Here is a 12,547-nt window from a genome sequence, read left to right on the forward strand (position 1 = left end):
GTGAGCCCGATGCCGGAGGCCTGACCGGAAGCAGAAGAGGCGGAAGAAGACGACTTGGGAGACCTGGCGGGCGAGGAGGCGGTCTGTTTCTTTGTCAGGACCGGCATGGGCCGCACATGGCGATGGGGCTGACGGCGGCGGGGGAGATGGACCCGTGCGAGATGAGGTCGCAGGAGACACGACGGGGCAGGGGGACGCCGTAGTCGAACTCGAGGGCAGACTCCGAGCCGGGCGAGTGCATGTGCGGCGAGACGTCGACAAAGGAGCCAAACGAGTTCCTGGAGTGGAGGGAGTGGTGGTCCGAGAAGGAGGACTCCGACAGGCTGCGGTTGTGCAGCGTCTGGCTGGGGTTGATGAAGATGGGGTGGTGCTGGTGGTGGTGGTGCTGGTGGTGGTCGTGGAAGGGCGAGGAGTCGATGGAGTGAGCCCTGTCGATGGCCGTCCACCCGTTGTCGCTGCTGGAGCTGGTGAGGGAGCGGGCCTCGAGGTAGCTGTCAACGGGCGAGCTACCGCTCTCCGGCTGATACGGGCCAGCACCGCCACCGCCCATGCCGTCGAGGGGAAAGGCACCAAGCTCGGCGTGGAAGTCGTGCCAGGTGAAGGGGACCATGTCTACCGGCGTGGAGAGGGGTATATAGGAGCCATCGAGCATGCCGGCGTCCATCTGGTGGACCTCCGTCTCCGTGACGGGCAGCATGGGCAGTCCTATGGGCGACTGCAGCGGCACAGTGGTATACGCGTAGTCTTGCTGCTGATGCTGCTGCTGCTGGTGCTGGTGCTGGAACTGCAGATGGGGCTGGAGACGCTGAAAGTGCCACTCCGCCATGAGTCCCGGGTCCGGGGCGACCGTGGTGGTGGCATCGTAGTGGCCGGCAGAGGTGGTCGTGGTGGACTCCGCCTGGTCAGGCCATGAGTGAGACGCCAGGTACGCTCGAGGGCTGTAGTCGAGGCCAACGAGCCCGTCAGAGGTCAGCTCGACGTCGCCCATGGTATCATGCAGTCGGCAGGCGGTCGTAGGTCGTCGTAGGTCTTGGTCTTGTCTTGGTCTTGTCTTCCTCTCCTCCGGTGGCTGCTCGCAAGATGAGGATGAAGAGGATGAAGAGGATGAAGAGATGAAGAGGATGAAGAAGAGAAGAGAAAAACCCCGACTTGCCCTTTCAAGCGTGGGGGAAGAAGAAGAAGAAGAAGAAGAAGCCAAAGCAGCGGTGAGGCGGCGTCCACTGCCACGTCCTTGTCCTTTGCGCACGCACTCATACACTCATACTCATACACTCATACCCACATACACCCACATATACACACCAGGCGACGCTACGGCGACGCACTGCGGTGTCATGCACGCGCTTCATCCTTGTTCCTTGCGGTTATCATTCTTGCTATACGATGTAGAGACGATACATAGTACATAGTAGATGAATGTAAGATGAATGTAAGATGAATGTACATGAATGTAAGATGTACATGAATGTAGATGGATGGCTCTCCGCTACTTTGGCGCCTGGCGGTGTACTGAGTCGTTTCTTTTCCTGGACAGATGATTACATGCATCGGCCCGCTGCCGAGTCGGAGTATCACGTAGTTACATCGAGTGCTTATTACAGAGTTAGAACAATACCAACAATAGTTAGCACAATAGCCCATGCCGTTGACCAGGAGAGTCCGCTTCCCACGGGCCAGGAAGAGGAAGAAGACGAACAAGACGAACGAGACGAACGAGACGAACGAGAGAATGAACGAGAACAAGACGAACGAGAGAATGAACAAGACGAACAAGACGAACGAGAGAATGAACGAGAGAATGAACCCGCTCTTCGCCACGCTGCCTCCGCTCGACGGGCTGCAGACAGAGACATCCCGCTCGCAGGCCCAGGTCGCCGCCCGCTGCATCCCCCTCCTCGCCGGCGAGGCGACTTTCCTCTCCCTGAACGGCCAGGGGGTGCAGCAGCTCGCCCGCCAGCTGCACGTCGACTACCTGCTCGACGCCCTGGGCCAGTATCCCGCCAGCTTCGTCGGCCTCGACGCCAGCAGGCCGTGGATGGTCTACTGGGCCCTGGCCGGGCTCGCCCTGCTCGGCCAGGACCTCTCCCTCTTCCGCAGCAGGTGTGTTTCCTTATACATACATATATACGTACGTGCTGACAGGATAGGGTCGCTGCAACGGCGGCACCGATGCAGAACGGCACAGGGGGCTTTGGCGGCGGACACGGTCAGATGTCGCACTGCGCTTCGTCCTACGCTCTCACCCTTAGCTTGGCCATGGTCGGTGGGCCAGAGGCTTTCTCTCTCGTCGACAGGCTCGCCTGGTTGGTCCTATGCACCGTTCCGTCTCTGTTTGTGTTTGGTTGCTAACGCCCGCAGCTGGAGATGGCTGGGACAGTTGAAGCAGGCCGACGGGGGGTTTCAGGTCAGCGTGGGAGGCGAAGAGGATGTCCGGTTGGTCCCCGTCCTCCCTTCTCGCTGCTGCTTCCCGCTAACCTGCCCAGGGGAGCCTACTGCGCCATGGTGATGATTGCCCTGCTGGATATACCTCTCGAGTTGCCACCGGATGCCCCAGCACGGCAGTTTGGACTCGACTCCTTCACCAGCGGCCTGCCAGAGTATCTCGCCAGGTGTACGTCCATACCCATAAGTGCATACACAAGTGCAAGGCTAACCGTACCAGGCCAGACGTATGAGGGAGGCTTCTCAGGAAGCCCTGGCACAGAGGCCCACGGCGCATACACATACTGCGCACTGGCATGTCTCTGCATCTTGGGCCATCCCCGGGCCATGATCAACAGGTGCGCACCATCCCGTTCTCCCTCTCGTCAAGTAAGTTTTCTAAAAACGACCACAGGTATACCGACCTCCCCTCCTTGGTCTCCTGGCTGTCGGCAAGACAGTATGCCCCCGAGGGCGGCTTTTCAGGTCGCACAAACAAGCTGGTCGACGGCTGCTACAGCCATTGGGTCGGAGGATGCTGGCCGCTCGTCCAGCAGGCCCTGGACGCTGGCTCGCTATCGGCTCCCCGCAGCCTCTACAGTCGCGAAGGCCTGTCCAGATATATCCTCAACTGCTGCCAGTCGCAGTACGGTGGCCTGCGTGACAAGCCCGGAAAGTATGTCAGATGATGTTCCCCCCCCTTTTTTTTTTACTTCCTTGATAAGAGGCTGAATCCTCGTATTTAGACATGCGGATTCCCATCATACATGTTACACGCTGGCCGGATTGAGTAATGCACAGCACCAGCACACCAATACTCACCCCCAGCCTGAACCAGGTGCCGCCAACCATGACCCCTTCGAAGCCGCGTTTTCATGGACCTGTTCGCCTGCGCTCGCCGACGGCAGTGATCCGGACACGGTCTACGAGGAACAGGACCGTCTGACGGCCCTCCACCCTCTCTTCGTCATCCCGCACGCTGCTGCTGAGGCCATACGCTCGTTCTGCAGGGCCAATCCCATCTCCATCCCCAGAGAGACCGTCTGAAACGTTGCTTTCTACATAGTGCTATGCACGGGTCGGTCTCGATATTATGTGCATCCATGCAGCGGATGCGGAAGCGAGTGTCCTGTCCGACTGGGCATTAACCGAATATCATGAGGGAAAAATGCACTCACGCCGTCTGCTCTTCTTTGTCTTCTGGACGAATCGTAGAAGCCGCCTTATGCAGGTATCCTGCCGACCTTACAAACGAATTAGTCAAGGTACCTCCCCATGTACAGGTCTGTATCCCTCTTCGTGCATGTATGTATCTCTTTCCCGGTTCAATGCCCTGCATACCGCATCAGGTCGACTCTACAAAGAGATAACCCACGGCAAAGTACTCCATTCTATGTATGTAACCTATGTAACTGTGTATATCAAATCTCTTCATCCCTGTACCTGCAACTGAAACAACCCTTGTCTATATGCGCCCGTCTGCCCTTGCTCCCGCCCTCAACCCTGGCCTACATAGCTCCGTTTCTCTTCAGCGGCGATGACCTCTTCTTTTACCGCCAACGGATTTATCAACTTGCCTCTCCTCCTGAAACGCATGAAATATTCCATTCCTCATTATCAATATGCTAAATCTCCACTAATTCCTAAGAATAACCATCCGACTAGTCAAATAGCCACTATCGGCCTTCCTTTTTTTTATTTTTCCCCCCCTTCTTACAAAAAATAAAAGCCGCTTGCCAACTCATCAGTGCATCAAACATGCCTGTCACTGGGAACAACGCATAACTCGCACCAAGTTTCCCCCATCCGTAGCTTTTGACGTAAGTACTTCTCATTTCTGCCGTCAACTAGTTAGTCGAAGCTGCGAGTAATACATTGCTGACTCCCTCCCAGACCTGATCCTGTCCTGCTCGCCTTCGATGCAACTCAGCTTCCCGCTTCGTCCTTGGGCGGTTTCGCCAGCCAGTCACCTACCATCCACGGGTGGAGACATCTGTACAGCCATGGGACATCCTCCAGAATGATTTGCAACGCTGGCCAACGCACGTCTAAACTATTACGTGCATCCGATTGCATCTACAGTGGAGAACAGGAAAAGGGTTAACGACAAGGGGGAGACCCAAGGAAAAAGCCGTTATCGTCTTCAATCAAGCAACTCTCCTTGGTCTTTTTTTTCAACTGATACATGACCGAACTTTACTCGATCTTGTTTCGTTTCTCCACTGAAACGGGACATGCAAACCGTACTATGTACACTTGCATGACCTTCTTTTCGCCTTCCCGCTGGTTCTTCTTGATCAGGCCATGCCACACACACACACACAGAAACAGACAGACAGAGGGAGGGAAAACGCTTCGGTAAATAGCCCCCCGTAACTTGATGCCGGGTATCCCATCTCAGTGCGAAGGGCAGACAACCCTCGTAAATACATTGGCAGGATATAGAAGATCTTGCATAGCGCAGTGCATCGCATCGCATCGCATCGCATCGCATATCAACCAGGCAAAGCACAGGAAGATATAAAAACCATGCAACGCACCAAGATATAAAAATCATGCAACGCACCAGGCTTGTTCCCAGGCGTCTCCTTGCCTGCGGCTTTCGACCAAAAAAGCTGCCAAATGAACCCAGAGAGCCAATCCCAGTGGGTTTTAGATCGACGGCAAAGCAGGCCGTGATTCGCTAGTGCCGGGGGGGTTACGTTCTCGATCTTTCATCTTCTTCACTGGCAAGAAAACCTGCCAACACATCAAAAATCCAAAGTGGAAAAGGAAAATGAAAAAAAAAAAAAAAAAAAAGCAAGAAACGGTCAAAGTATGCGGAGAGAGCGAGCATGTTCCATCCAGCTCCTTTCAATGATGGTTGAGGCCATATTCCTTCATCTTCTGGTGAATTCCCGACGGTTATGAAGGCGATATACCTCGTCATATCACAGCTATCAACATCGCCCCCCCTTTTTTTTTTTGATAATCAAGGCAATGAATGATATCAGCATCATATACTCGGGTGTCCAAGGATATATTTATACATGCTAGCTAATTCATCATAGCCCCACCCGTTTCTCCTTTTGCCATCTCTTTTTGCAAGGTTTTTTTTTCCCTTCTCTTCCTTACTGTGCTGGGTGGATTCAAAAGCGAGGCCATCCTTCGCTCTCTAACTATACATATTGAACCCAGCCGTCTAGAATGGCAGGAATTCTTCCTTTTATTTTTAGATAAGAACTGACAGGAGCATCTTTCTCTGTACAAGAGTATCATCCCTAACGCAATCGTTCCTGTAGACACCCTTTAAACCCTTACAACCTTGCTTCCCACACACACCCCCTTTTTTTCTTTTCTCTTCGTTTTTATGTTTAATTTCATCCCGAAGCTTTAGTTCGTTTACCAATTCTCCCTGCCAATTTGCTCTATTTCTACCTGAATTCGCCCTAAAAGAACCGCCTCGTCTTTGTTTTTCAATGCCCGTGTACTACTAGCTGGCAACCTGTTGGGCATCCATCAAACCCGGATTGAGACTTTCGTCCGTCCTCCATTTCTTCGGTCAAGAAACGAGGAGAGAAAGATATACAAGAGAAAAAAAAAAAAGAAAAGAAAAGAGAGATACACCCTGCGGCCGAACCGGATTCGCGGATAGGAGATCGTGAGACTGGGAGAGTCGGGCAGCACGGAGGAATCGAGAAGACGGGCCAAGAATAGTAGTATTCCTGCCTGAGGAGATATTCCAACGATACCCCCCAAAAGCTGTTCAGGGTACATCGGCTACTTAGCTCAAGATGTACTACATTCTTTACCTTGCGAGTATGTTGACTTCTTCTCTTTCTCCTTATTGAATGAACACACACCCCTGACCCAACACCCAACTGCCAATTCATCCATTCCTTCGTACCAAATACCGGGATTGCCCAACTATCCAATCAATTGCTCGTTTGCTACCCCTTCCGGGCACCTGATGTCCTCGCTTTTCCATTTTCCAGCCTGTGATGATGATCATGCTGTTTGGTGGGATGGCATTGTGTTTCATGCAGAATATCCAGACCTTCAGCCACTTGTTTGGGTGTCTTGCTGTAGTAACGGGGGAGCTGTCGATGTTCCCGGTGCCCGATACCTATTCTAAATCCCTAGTCCATGTACTGGTTTACTCCCAGTTCAATGCCTGAATGATCAAAGTTGTGTGACCCTATGGCTTCATGATAGACTTTTTTTTTTTTTGACGTCTAGAAAGTCCTGCAACTTGTTTTCATATCTTTCCTCAGAGCCAACCAGCCCAATCGGACGGGCAATCATAATATGGTATAAACAGCCAATAACATGTATTATGTTCCTTGCAGGTCTTTGCCGCCGCCGCCGTTGGCCAGAGCCCCTTTACGAACAAGTAAACGGCTCCGGATCAGGATATACATGCGTGGTTCGAGTTAATAACCGCGAATATCAAACCGATGAAGCCTGCCAGACGGAACTGCTCGCTCGTGAGAAGGCCGCCATGCGAGCTTATCTGATATGCCGGAATTTCTCAGTCAATGACGGCATGTACCCTGCCGGCCACGACCATGGAGGCATTGTCCAGGGCATTCCCGTTGCCATTGGCACTGGCCGAAGAGCTCGATATACAGATGATACCGATACATCCACAACCAGCAGTGGTGGAAGCCGAAGCGGAGGTAGCAGCCCTGAAAGCTATGACAGAGGTAGGGTGCATCGAGCCCGTCAGGGGCCTGCGCCAGCCATCGCCCTGGCATATAGCTCCCGTTAATTGCATGAACCAATGAATCTAACTCGACTTGGCTCAAGGGATTACCATCACATAGTTACACCTCTACACGCCTGCCAGGGTGAGAAAAAGAAAACGGAAGGGAAAAATGGAGAAAAAAAGAAAAAACGGATATACTGCCTTATCGCACACATACCTCCGAAATCCAACATCTCTCAATCACACTTTTCACACACAGTTACACGACCAAGCAGCACAAAACAAACATATGTTGATGACAGCTTTTATCGCCTATGACTTTTCACGATTTTTACGGCTTGCTTTTTCTGTGCCTTGTACCGCCGTCCGTATCTTGCAGTCGGTTCGGATATGACGGCACCTATTCCTGATACTGCCTTGTGACGACAACCAAAAAGAAATATTGACGACAAATGAATGATGAACGAATGATGACTGAACGACTTTTTCCTTTCTATCTCGATTTTGTTTCCTATCTCGCATTTCTCATATAGAACCTCGCCCCTTGAAATCCTTCTCTCCAGGCAAAGCCGCAATGCTCCCAAGCATGGAGAAGCTTTTTTTTTTTTTCCCTGTTGCTTTCAGCGTCAATCCCTGGATAATTTACCGCAGATACCGAAATCTTTATGCCTTGGTGGATATTTTATTTTCTTGCTTACCTGCTTGTTTCTCTAGAACCATGAAACTTCTTCCCGTACATCCTTCATGACTTGACGATTTTAATGATGAAGACTCTCTGGAAACATTAATGCTATATCTTAACATGGAACTTCTCCATGCAAATATCCCTTCCATTCGCTTCCCTAGAAACTCACACCTCGGACTAGAACTGGTAAAAGCACTAGCTTGGCAGCCACATAACGAGCTATATGGAGTCTGGAGGACACACCTTCTGCCTCCATGTGATGTGTAACAGCGGAAGATAAATGAACTCTACCCCGGCCATGTTGGGCTGAACGGAAGAGGGCTTTGGTTGGCTAGTTCCTATTCGTCACAATTCTCCTGTTGTGTCATATCAATGGAAGGTTTCATCCGTTGTTCCTTTTGTCCTTCCATCGGGGTAATATCAGCCAACCACTTGCAAATAACAAGCCTATAGCCCAACTATCGGGATTCTTAATTGGCCCTATACTCGTTTAATATGAGGAACTAATCCTCAAAAGTACTCAGCGGATAGGCATCGATTAATTAAATGTGTTATGATCAGAGAATAAGCTGGTTTGTATAAATATCTTCTGAAGGCTTGTAGATGCTCTAAGGCTGTTGTCTGGGCTATTTGATGTTTGTTGTTCGCTGTGTAGAAGTTTTATAACAGCATCTATAGATGGGTGAGGTTGGCTTTCCCTTTTGGGAAAGTCACTCGGATAGCAAAAATATTTTCCCGGTGAACTCCACGTGATGTCCAAATTGAGTTGATGAATCAAAGATTTTGTTATCAATTTCATTGAAAGACGACGAAGAGAAGAACTGACGTATTGTGTATCTGTTTGTCCGTAGAAGTGGGATGGTATCCTGTTTATTCCTCCAAACTCAGTTATGAAGCCATCGTTACATTGACACATCGAATGTTGAACAACCCCCCTTCAAGTGATACCCTGAACCCTGCTCCCTGGCGCTGTCCCGTCATCGTAAGCAGTTTATGTATACCCCCAGTCCATCCCACAACAATGCCAAACGTCAATATCAGCCGCTGAAATCCCTGCATCTAGCTCCAAAGGAGAAATTGGTCGCTGGCGATGAGAGTACTCAGTACTTGCATTTCATTGGTGGTTGAACGACTGTGCCAACACACACGGCGTTCCGGTTCTAGAAAATCCTAAAAAAAGGGATATCGTCCAGGTTCGGTTTATTCCCTTCAGCCAGCCATGATCTGGTTGCTAAGATCATGGGTTCGCGCACTGGGATATTTTAACCCGCCCCGTATTCATATTGCGCAATGCAGGAGGGTATCAATCGTCGATGAACCCAATTTGGTAAAAGCAAGGGAATGAAGATTTGGCAAATCACCAGGGAAACAGAAAAGTATGGGAGAAGAAGGAAACGCTGGCACTAGCTGATATCGTGAAATCGCCAAAAGAAGCATAACCAAACGAATGATGCATGCGGAAAATAAGAGAAAGAGATTTCCAATCTATGAAACTTTTGCAATATTAGCCGCCCAGGCCGCTAGATATGCTGATATGGCAATGAGGAGATATCGATTCATATTTAATTTCTGATGGGGTCGTAATAAGTCGACTTTGTCTGTGTTTCAGAACCTGAAGTTGGACTTTTCGAGCCTTTTCGTCGCAGCCGGGCTCATCAGAGACCAAGTGTTAGTATCTTTTCCTTTGCTCAAAATATCAAAGGCATAGGCTATATTGGACAGGAGAAAAGGGAGCTGAGACTTACCGGAACTGCCTCCACTACTACTACCACCACCACCACCACCGGAATCTTTCTTATTCTGGTTACGATGGCGATTGTTGCGTATATCCCGTGAACGGAATACACTGTACAACAGCCATCCAGTAACCCAATTAGGGCCGTACTCCCCAGGAGTAGCACCGCGGTCGAATAGGGGTCGTGTCACAGGCCCCGAATTTCTCCATATCTCCATCACACCCCACCGCTGTCGGTCGGGGCGGATATAGTGCCAACAGAATGGCGGCCGCATATTTGGGTCGGCTCGATAATTATCGAGCAAGTCAGAATTGCTTCGATGCATATGGTTATACACCACAATGGCTTCATCCTGATAAGGGGAGTTATCAGCAATCGCGCATTATTTGCAATCCCCCTCCTGCCACCCTGCATTACTACGCAATAGTACTGAAACTTGTGGTTGGTAGGTTTCCTCTCCCTACCAAATTGTTGGGTCACTCACCCTCATGGCACGGTAATATGGCTCATGCTGAGGATTATTTGAGTCCAAACCAAGTGCGCGCATGAAGTCTTCTTTGGATGCTCGAGGCCCAACAGGCACTGACATCTTATTTATGGGAAATCAATGCAATGAACAGCAAATCAAAAGCCTCTTTAGGTGAACTAGGCCCCAGGCCTTCCACGTCGTTCAATTGGAGTAATGGGTGCTTAGGGGGAAGAAAAAGAAGCGTTAGGTCAGGAATAAATAAGGGAGAATAACAGAGAGGCTAAAGAGATTGAAGGTGAAATCTTTAAAGCTGGCAATCCACGGCGATCACGCGGTTTTATATATCTCCAACCCAGCGCCTCCGAAGCATTGAGCTTAGTACTCTGATAGCAAACATTATGCATCTTACTACTTGCTTTGTAGCCCTGACTAGTATTTTCTCCAAGCTTCGATCGAAAGGGAAATGGAGGGTTGAACGCGAATTCAACAGCTATATGTCAACGTCACAATGCAGTAAGTTTATCGTACTCGATGCATATGACAAAAAAGCAATATAAATTCTATTTATCATGTGCGACTAGGTTAACCCCAGTTTCAACCACACAGCGGGCCTGGAAGCTTCGGACAAATTTCGGATCCCCTGACACCATAAAAGGAATAATTCGACAAAATATACCTCAAATGTCGACTTTGCAGGGCAGCCATGCTGATCAGTAACCACTCCATCGGAACGTCCCCTCTGGAAAGCATGGAAGGGATTGGCTCCTCCGCCGTAACAAAATGGGAAATGGGGCATTGCTCGGGCCAGGGTATCTATAACTTCCTCTTCGGACAAGGCTATCGTTCACATGAGAACTTTATGACGAAATATAGAGCCTGCCTGGGGCAGTATTCCCAGCAGGTCGTTCACAGTAACCATCCTCGCGTGGTTATTCTTCTGCAAAAGCAGTTGATTTGAGCCAGGTGGATGGGTATGACAACTTCTCCCAGTGGTACAGTGTCGACCGCTCGAATTCTTCAGCTATTAATATTCATGTCGATATTATCATTATCCCGGCTATTCGCAAATATCGTTGTTGACGGGGAAGGTGCATAGTGGTAGCCTGGGTCGCTGTGAGACAATCAAGTTCGTATATTCGTGAACCCTTAACCACTGCCATTTTGTTCGACCATTTCAAGTCGTTTTTGGTGACACTTCTTGGTGATTCCGTAAATTCCGTCAACATGAGATGACTATCGGACAAATACTATCACTTCGAGGCCCAATATGCTTATTCCGGACAGCCCATTGTTCAGACTCCAGATCCCATAAGCCTGGCGCGCGATATCACTTCATCAGGCGGGACTGGTGTGTCGTATCCTTCAGTATGCACGGCATGCGTGACTCTGTTCTCTCCCAGTCGTTTGGGACAACCTATCTATCCGGGTACCTACTTCCTTCTTATCTCTTGCCGGCACCAGGGAACGGCTGGCGTTTTAAAGCTCTGCGGATCGGATCAGCCCGCAGCATGGGTAAAATTTTCGCGCATTTTGCGGTTGCGGGATCTCAAATTCTAGCCGTTACTATCAAACTACTCCATTGACTATTTTTTGTTTTTCAATAGTCTGAATGCCTATTTGGTCGTCGTGCTTCAATTCCAAGACCAATCAAAGCCTGTTTACGGTTCGCGTTGCGTATTGCCGTTTGTCTAGTGCAAGCCTCCCTGCTTATCCGGCTAATGCATTATTGATACCAGAAACAGGGAGGGCGCAGTCTGCAGGGAAGCACTGGAAAAATTTGCAATTCTACATGTGAGTGAGATTCCTGGCAATTCCGGCCTTTCAGTTTGTTTAACAGTGATGTTACTATGTACAGCGAATGAAAAATGGACCAGATGACCCCGTGGACGGGGGATATTCTGTCTTGTCTGTTTCCCTGGGAATTCAAATTAGAACTCTCTCAGTCTACAGAGCTACTAGGAACTACAGAAAGAATGGAATGTCAACCTCGTTTCAAACCCCGTCTCGTTGATTTGGGTAACCTTAACCATCGTATCGAGGTTATAAATAAGATGCCAGGGACCATGGGTTCGAGCTGTGTACTTGGTTATGTGCATGAGATTCTGGTGATTAAGCGATAACTAATGAAATAATGATCTCTACCCCGGCCTCTAACCGCAGTTATTATATATGCGGCCTCATAAGCCGACAAACATCCTACCTCCAATCTATCTAACTTTTGGCTAAGCAGCAGCCCTTAGAGGCTGTCTCTCTGAGGCTAACTAGCACATATGCAGGCGGGCCCTTACTCGATGAATGGGGATAGGCTGTGTGGCAATCAGGACACCTTTCAGATTGCCCCTTACGCCTACCCCGTATACATATGCTTAATACTTTTTACCCTTCCATATAAAACTATCCCTGTACATGCTTTCCTCTAGGGTTTGCCCTTGGACTGGCTCTCAGACTTAATCTTAGCTAGCTCATTATATCCCACTGCAGGTGCCTGTAATTCTGAAATGGTCTGCATGTAACGGGGCGTAAGGGGTGCAGATAGGTGGTATTTGTCT

The 12,547-nt window shown here is 49.8% G+C and overlaps 4 protein-coding genes across 4 annotated transcripts in view; 2 read left to right on the forward strand and 2 right to left on the reverse strand.

Moving 5' to 3' along the window:
- Nucleotides 1–988, reverse strand: part of MCYG_06465 (mucin-like protein 1) — a gene marked incomplete at both ends in the record, with an annotated part of 2,463 nt that extends 1,475 nt beyond the window's left edge. The window contains one exon of the mRNA XM_002844455.1: nucleotides 102–988. Within this exon, the coding sequence (XP_002844501.1) occupies nucleotides 102–988 (887 nt within the window). The remainder of the gene's footprint in view (nucleotides 1–101) is intronic.
- Nucleotides 989–1,639: 651 nt separating this feature from the next.
- MCYG_06466 (CaaX farnesyltransferase beta subunit Ram1) lies at nucleotides 1,640–3,468 on the forward strand (the record flags this gene model as incomplete). Its single annotated transcript, XM_002844456.1, has 7 exons — nucleotides 1,640–2,100; nucleotides 2,148–2,303; nucleotides 2,359–2,433; nucleotides 2,484–2,611; nucleotides 2,663–2,780; nucleotides 2,837–3,097; nucleotides 3,168–3,468. The coding sequence occupies 7 exons, from the start codon at nucleotides 1,640–1,642 to the stop codon at nucleotides 3,466–3,468; spliced, it is 1,500 nt and encodes a 499-aa protein (XP_002844502.1).
- A 2,726-nt stretch (nucleotides 3,469–6,194) lies between these two features.
- Nucleotides 6,195–7,171, forward strand: MCYG_06467 (conserved hypothetical protein; the record flags this gene model as incomplete). Its single annotated transcript, XM_002844457.1, has 2 exons — nucleotides 6,195–6,219; nucleotides 6,750–7,171. 2 exons carry the CDS (start codon nucleotides 6,195–6,197, stop codon nucleotides 7,169–7,171), a joined length of 447 nt encoding a protein of 148 aa, XP_002844503.1.
- A 2,184-nt stretch (nucleotides 7,172–9,355) lies between these two features.
- MCYG_06468 (conserved hypothetical protein) lies at nucleotides 9,356–10,118 on the reverse strand (the record flags this gene model as incomplete). The annotated part of the gene is made up of 3 exons (XM_002844458.1): nucleotides 9,356–9,444; nucleotides 9,539–9,881; nucleotides 10,014–10,118. The coding sequence occupies 3 exons, from the start codon at nucleotides 10,116–10,118 to the stop codon at nucleotides 9,356–9,358; spliced, it is 537 nt and encodes a 178-aa protein (XP_002844504.1).
- Nucleotides 10,119–12,547: the final 2,429 nt, after the last annotated feature.

The sequence above is a fragment of the Microsporum canis genome, genomic scaffold, assembly GCF_000151145.1.
Source record: "Microsporum canis CBS 113480 supercont1.6 genomic scaffold, whole genome shotgun sequence".
Classification (NCBI taxonomy): Eukaryota; Fungi; Ascomycota; class Eurotiomycetes; order Onygenales; family Arthrodermataceae; genus Microsporum; species Microsporum canis.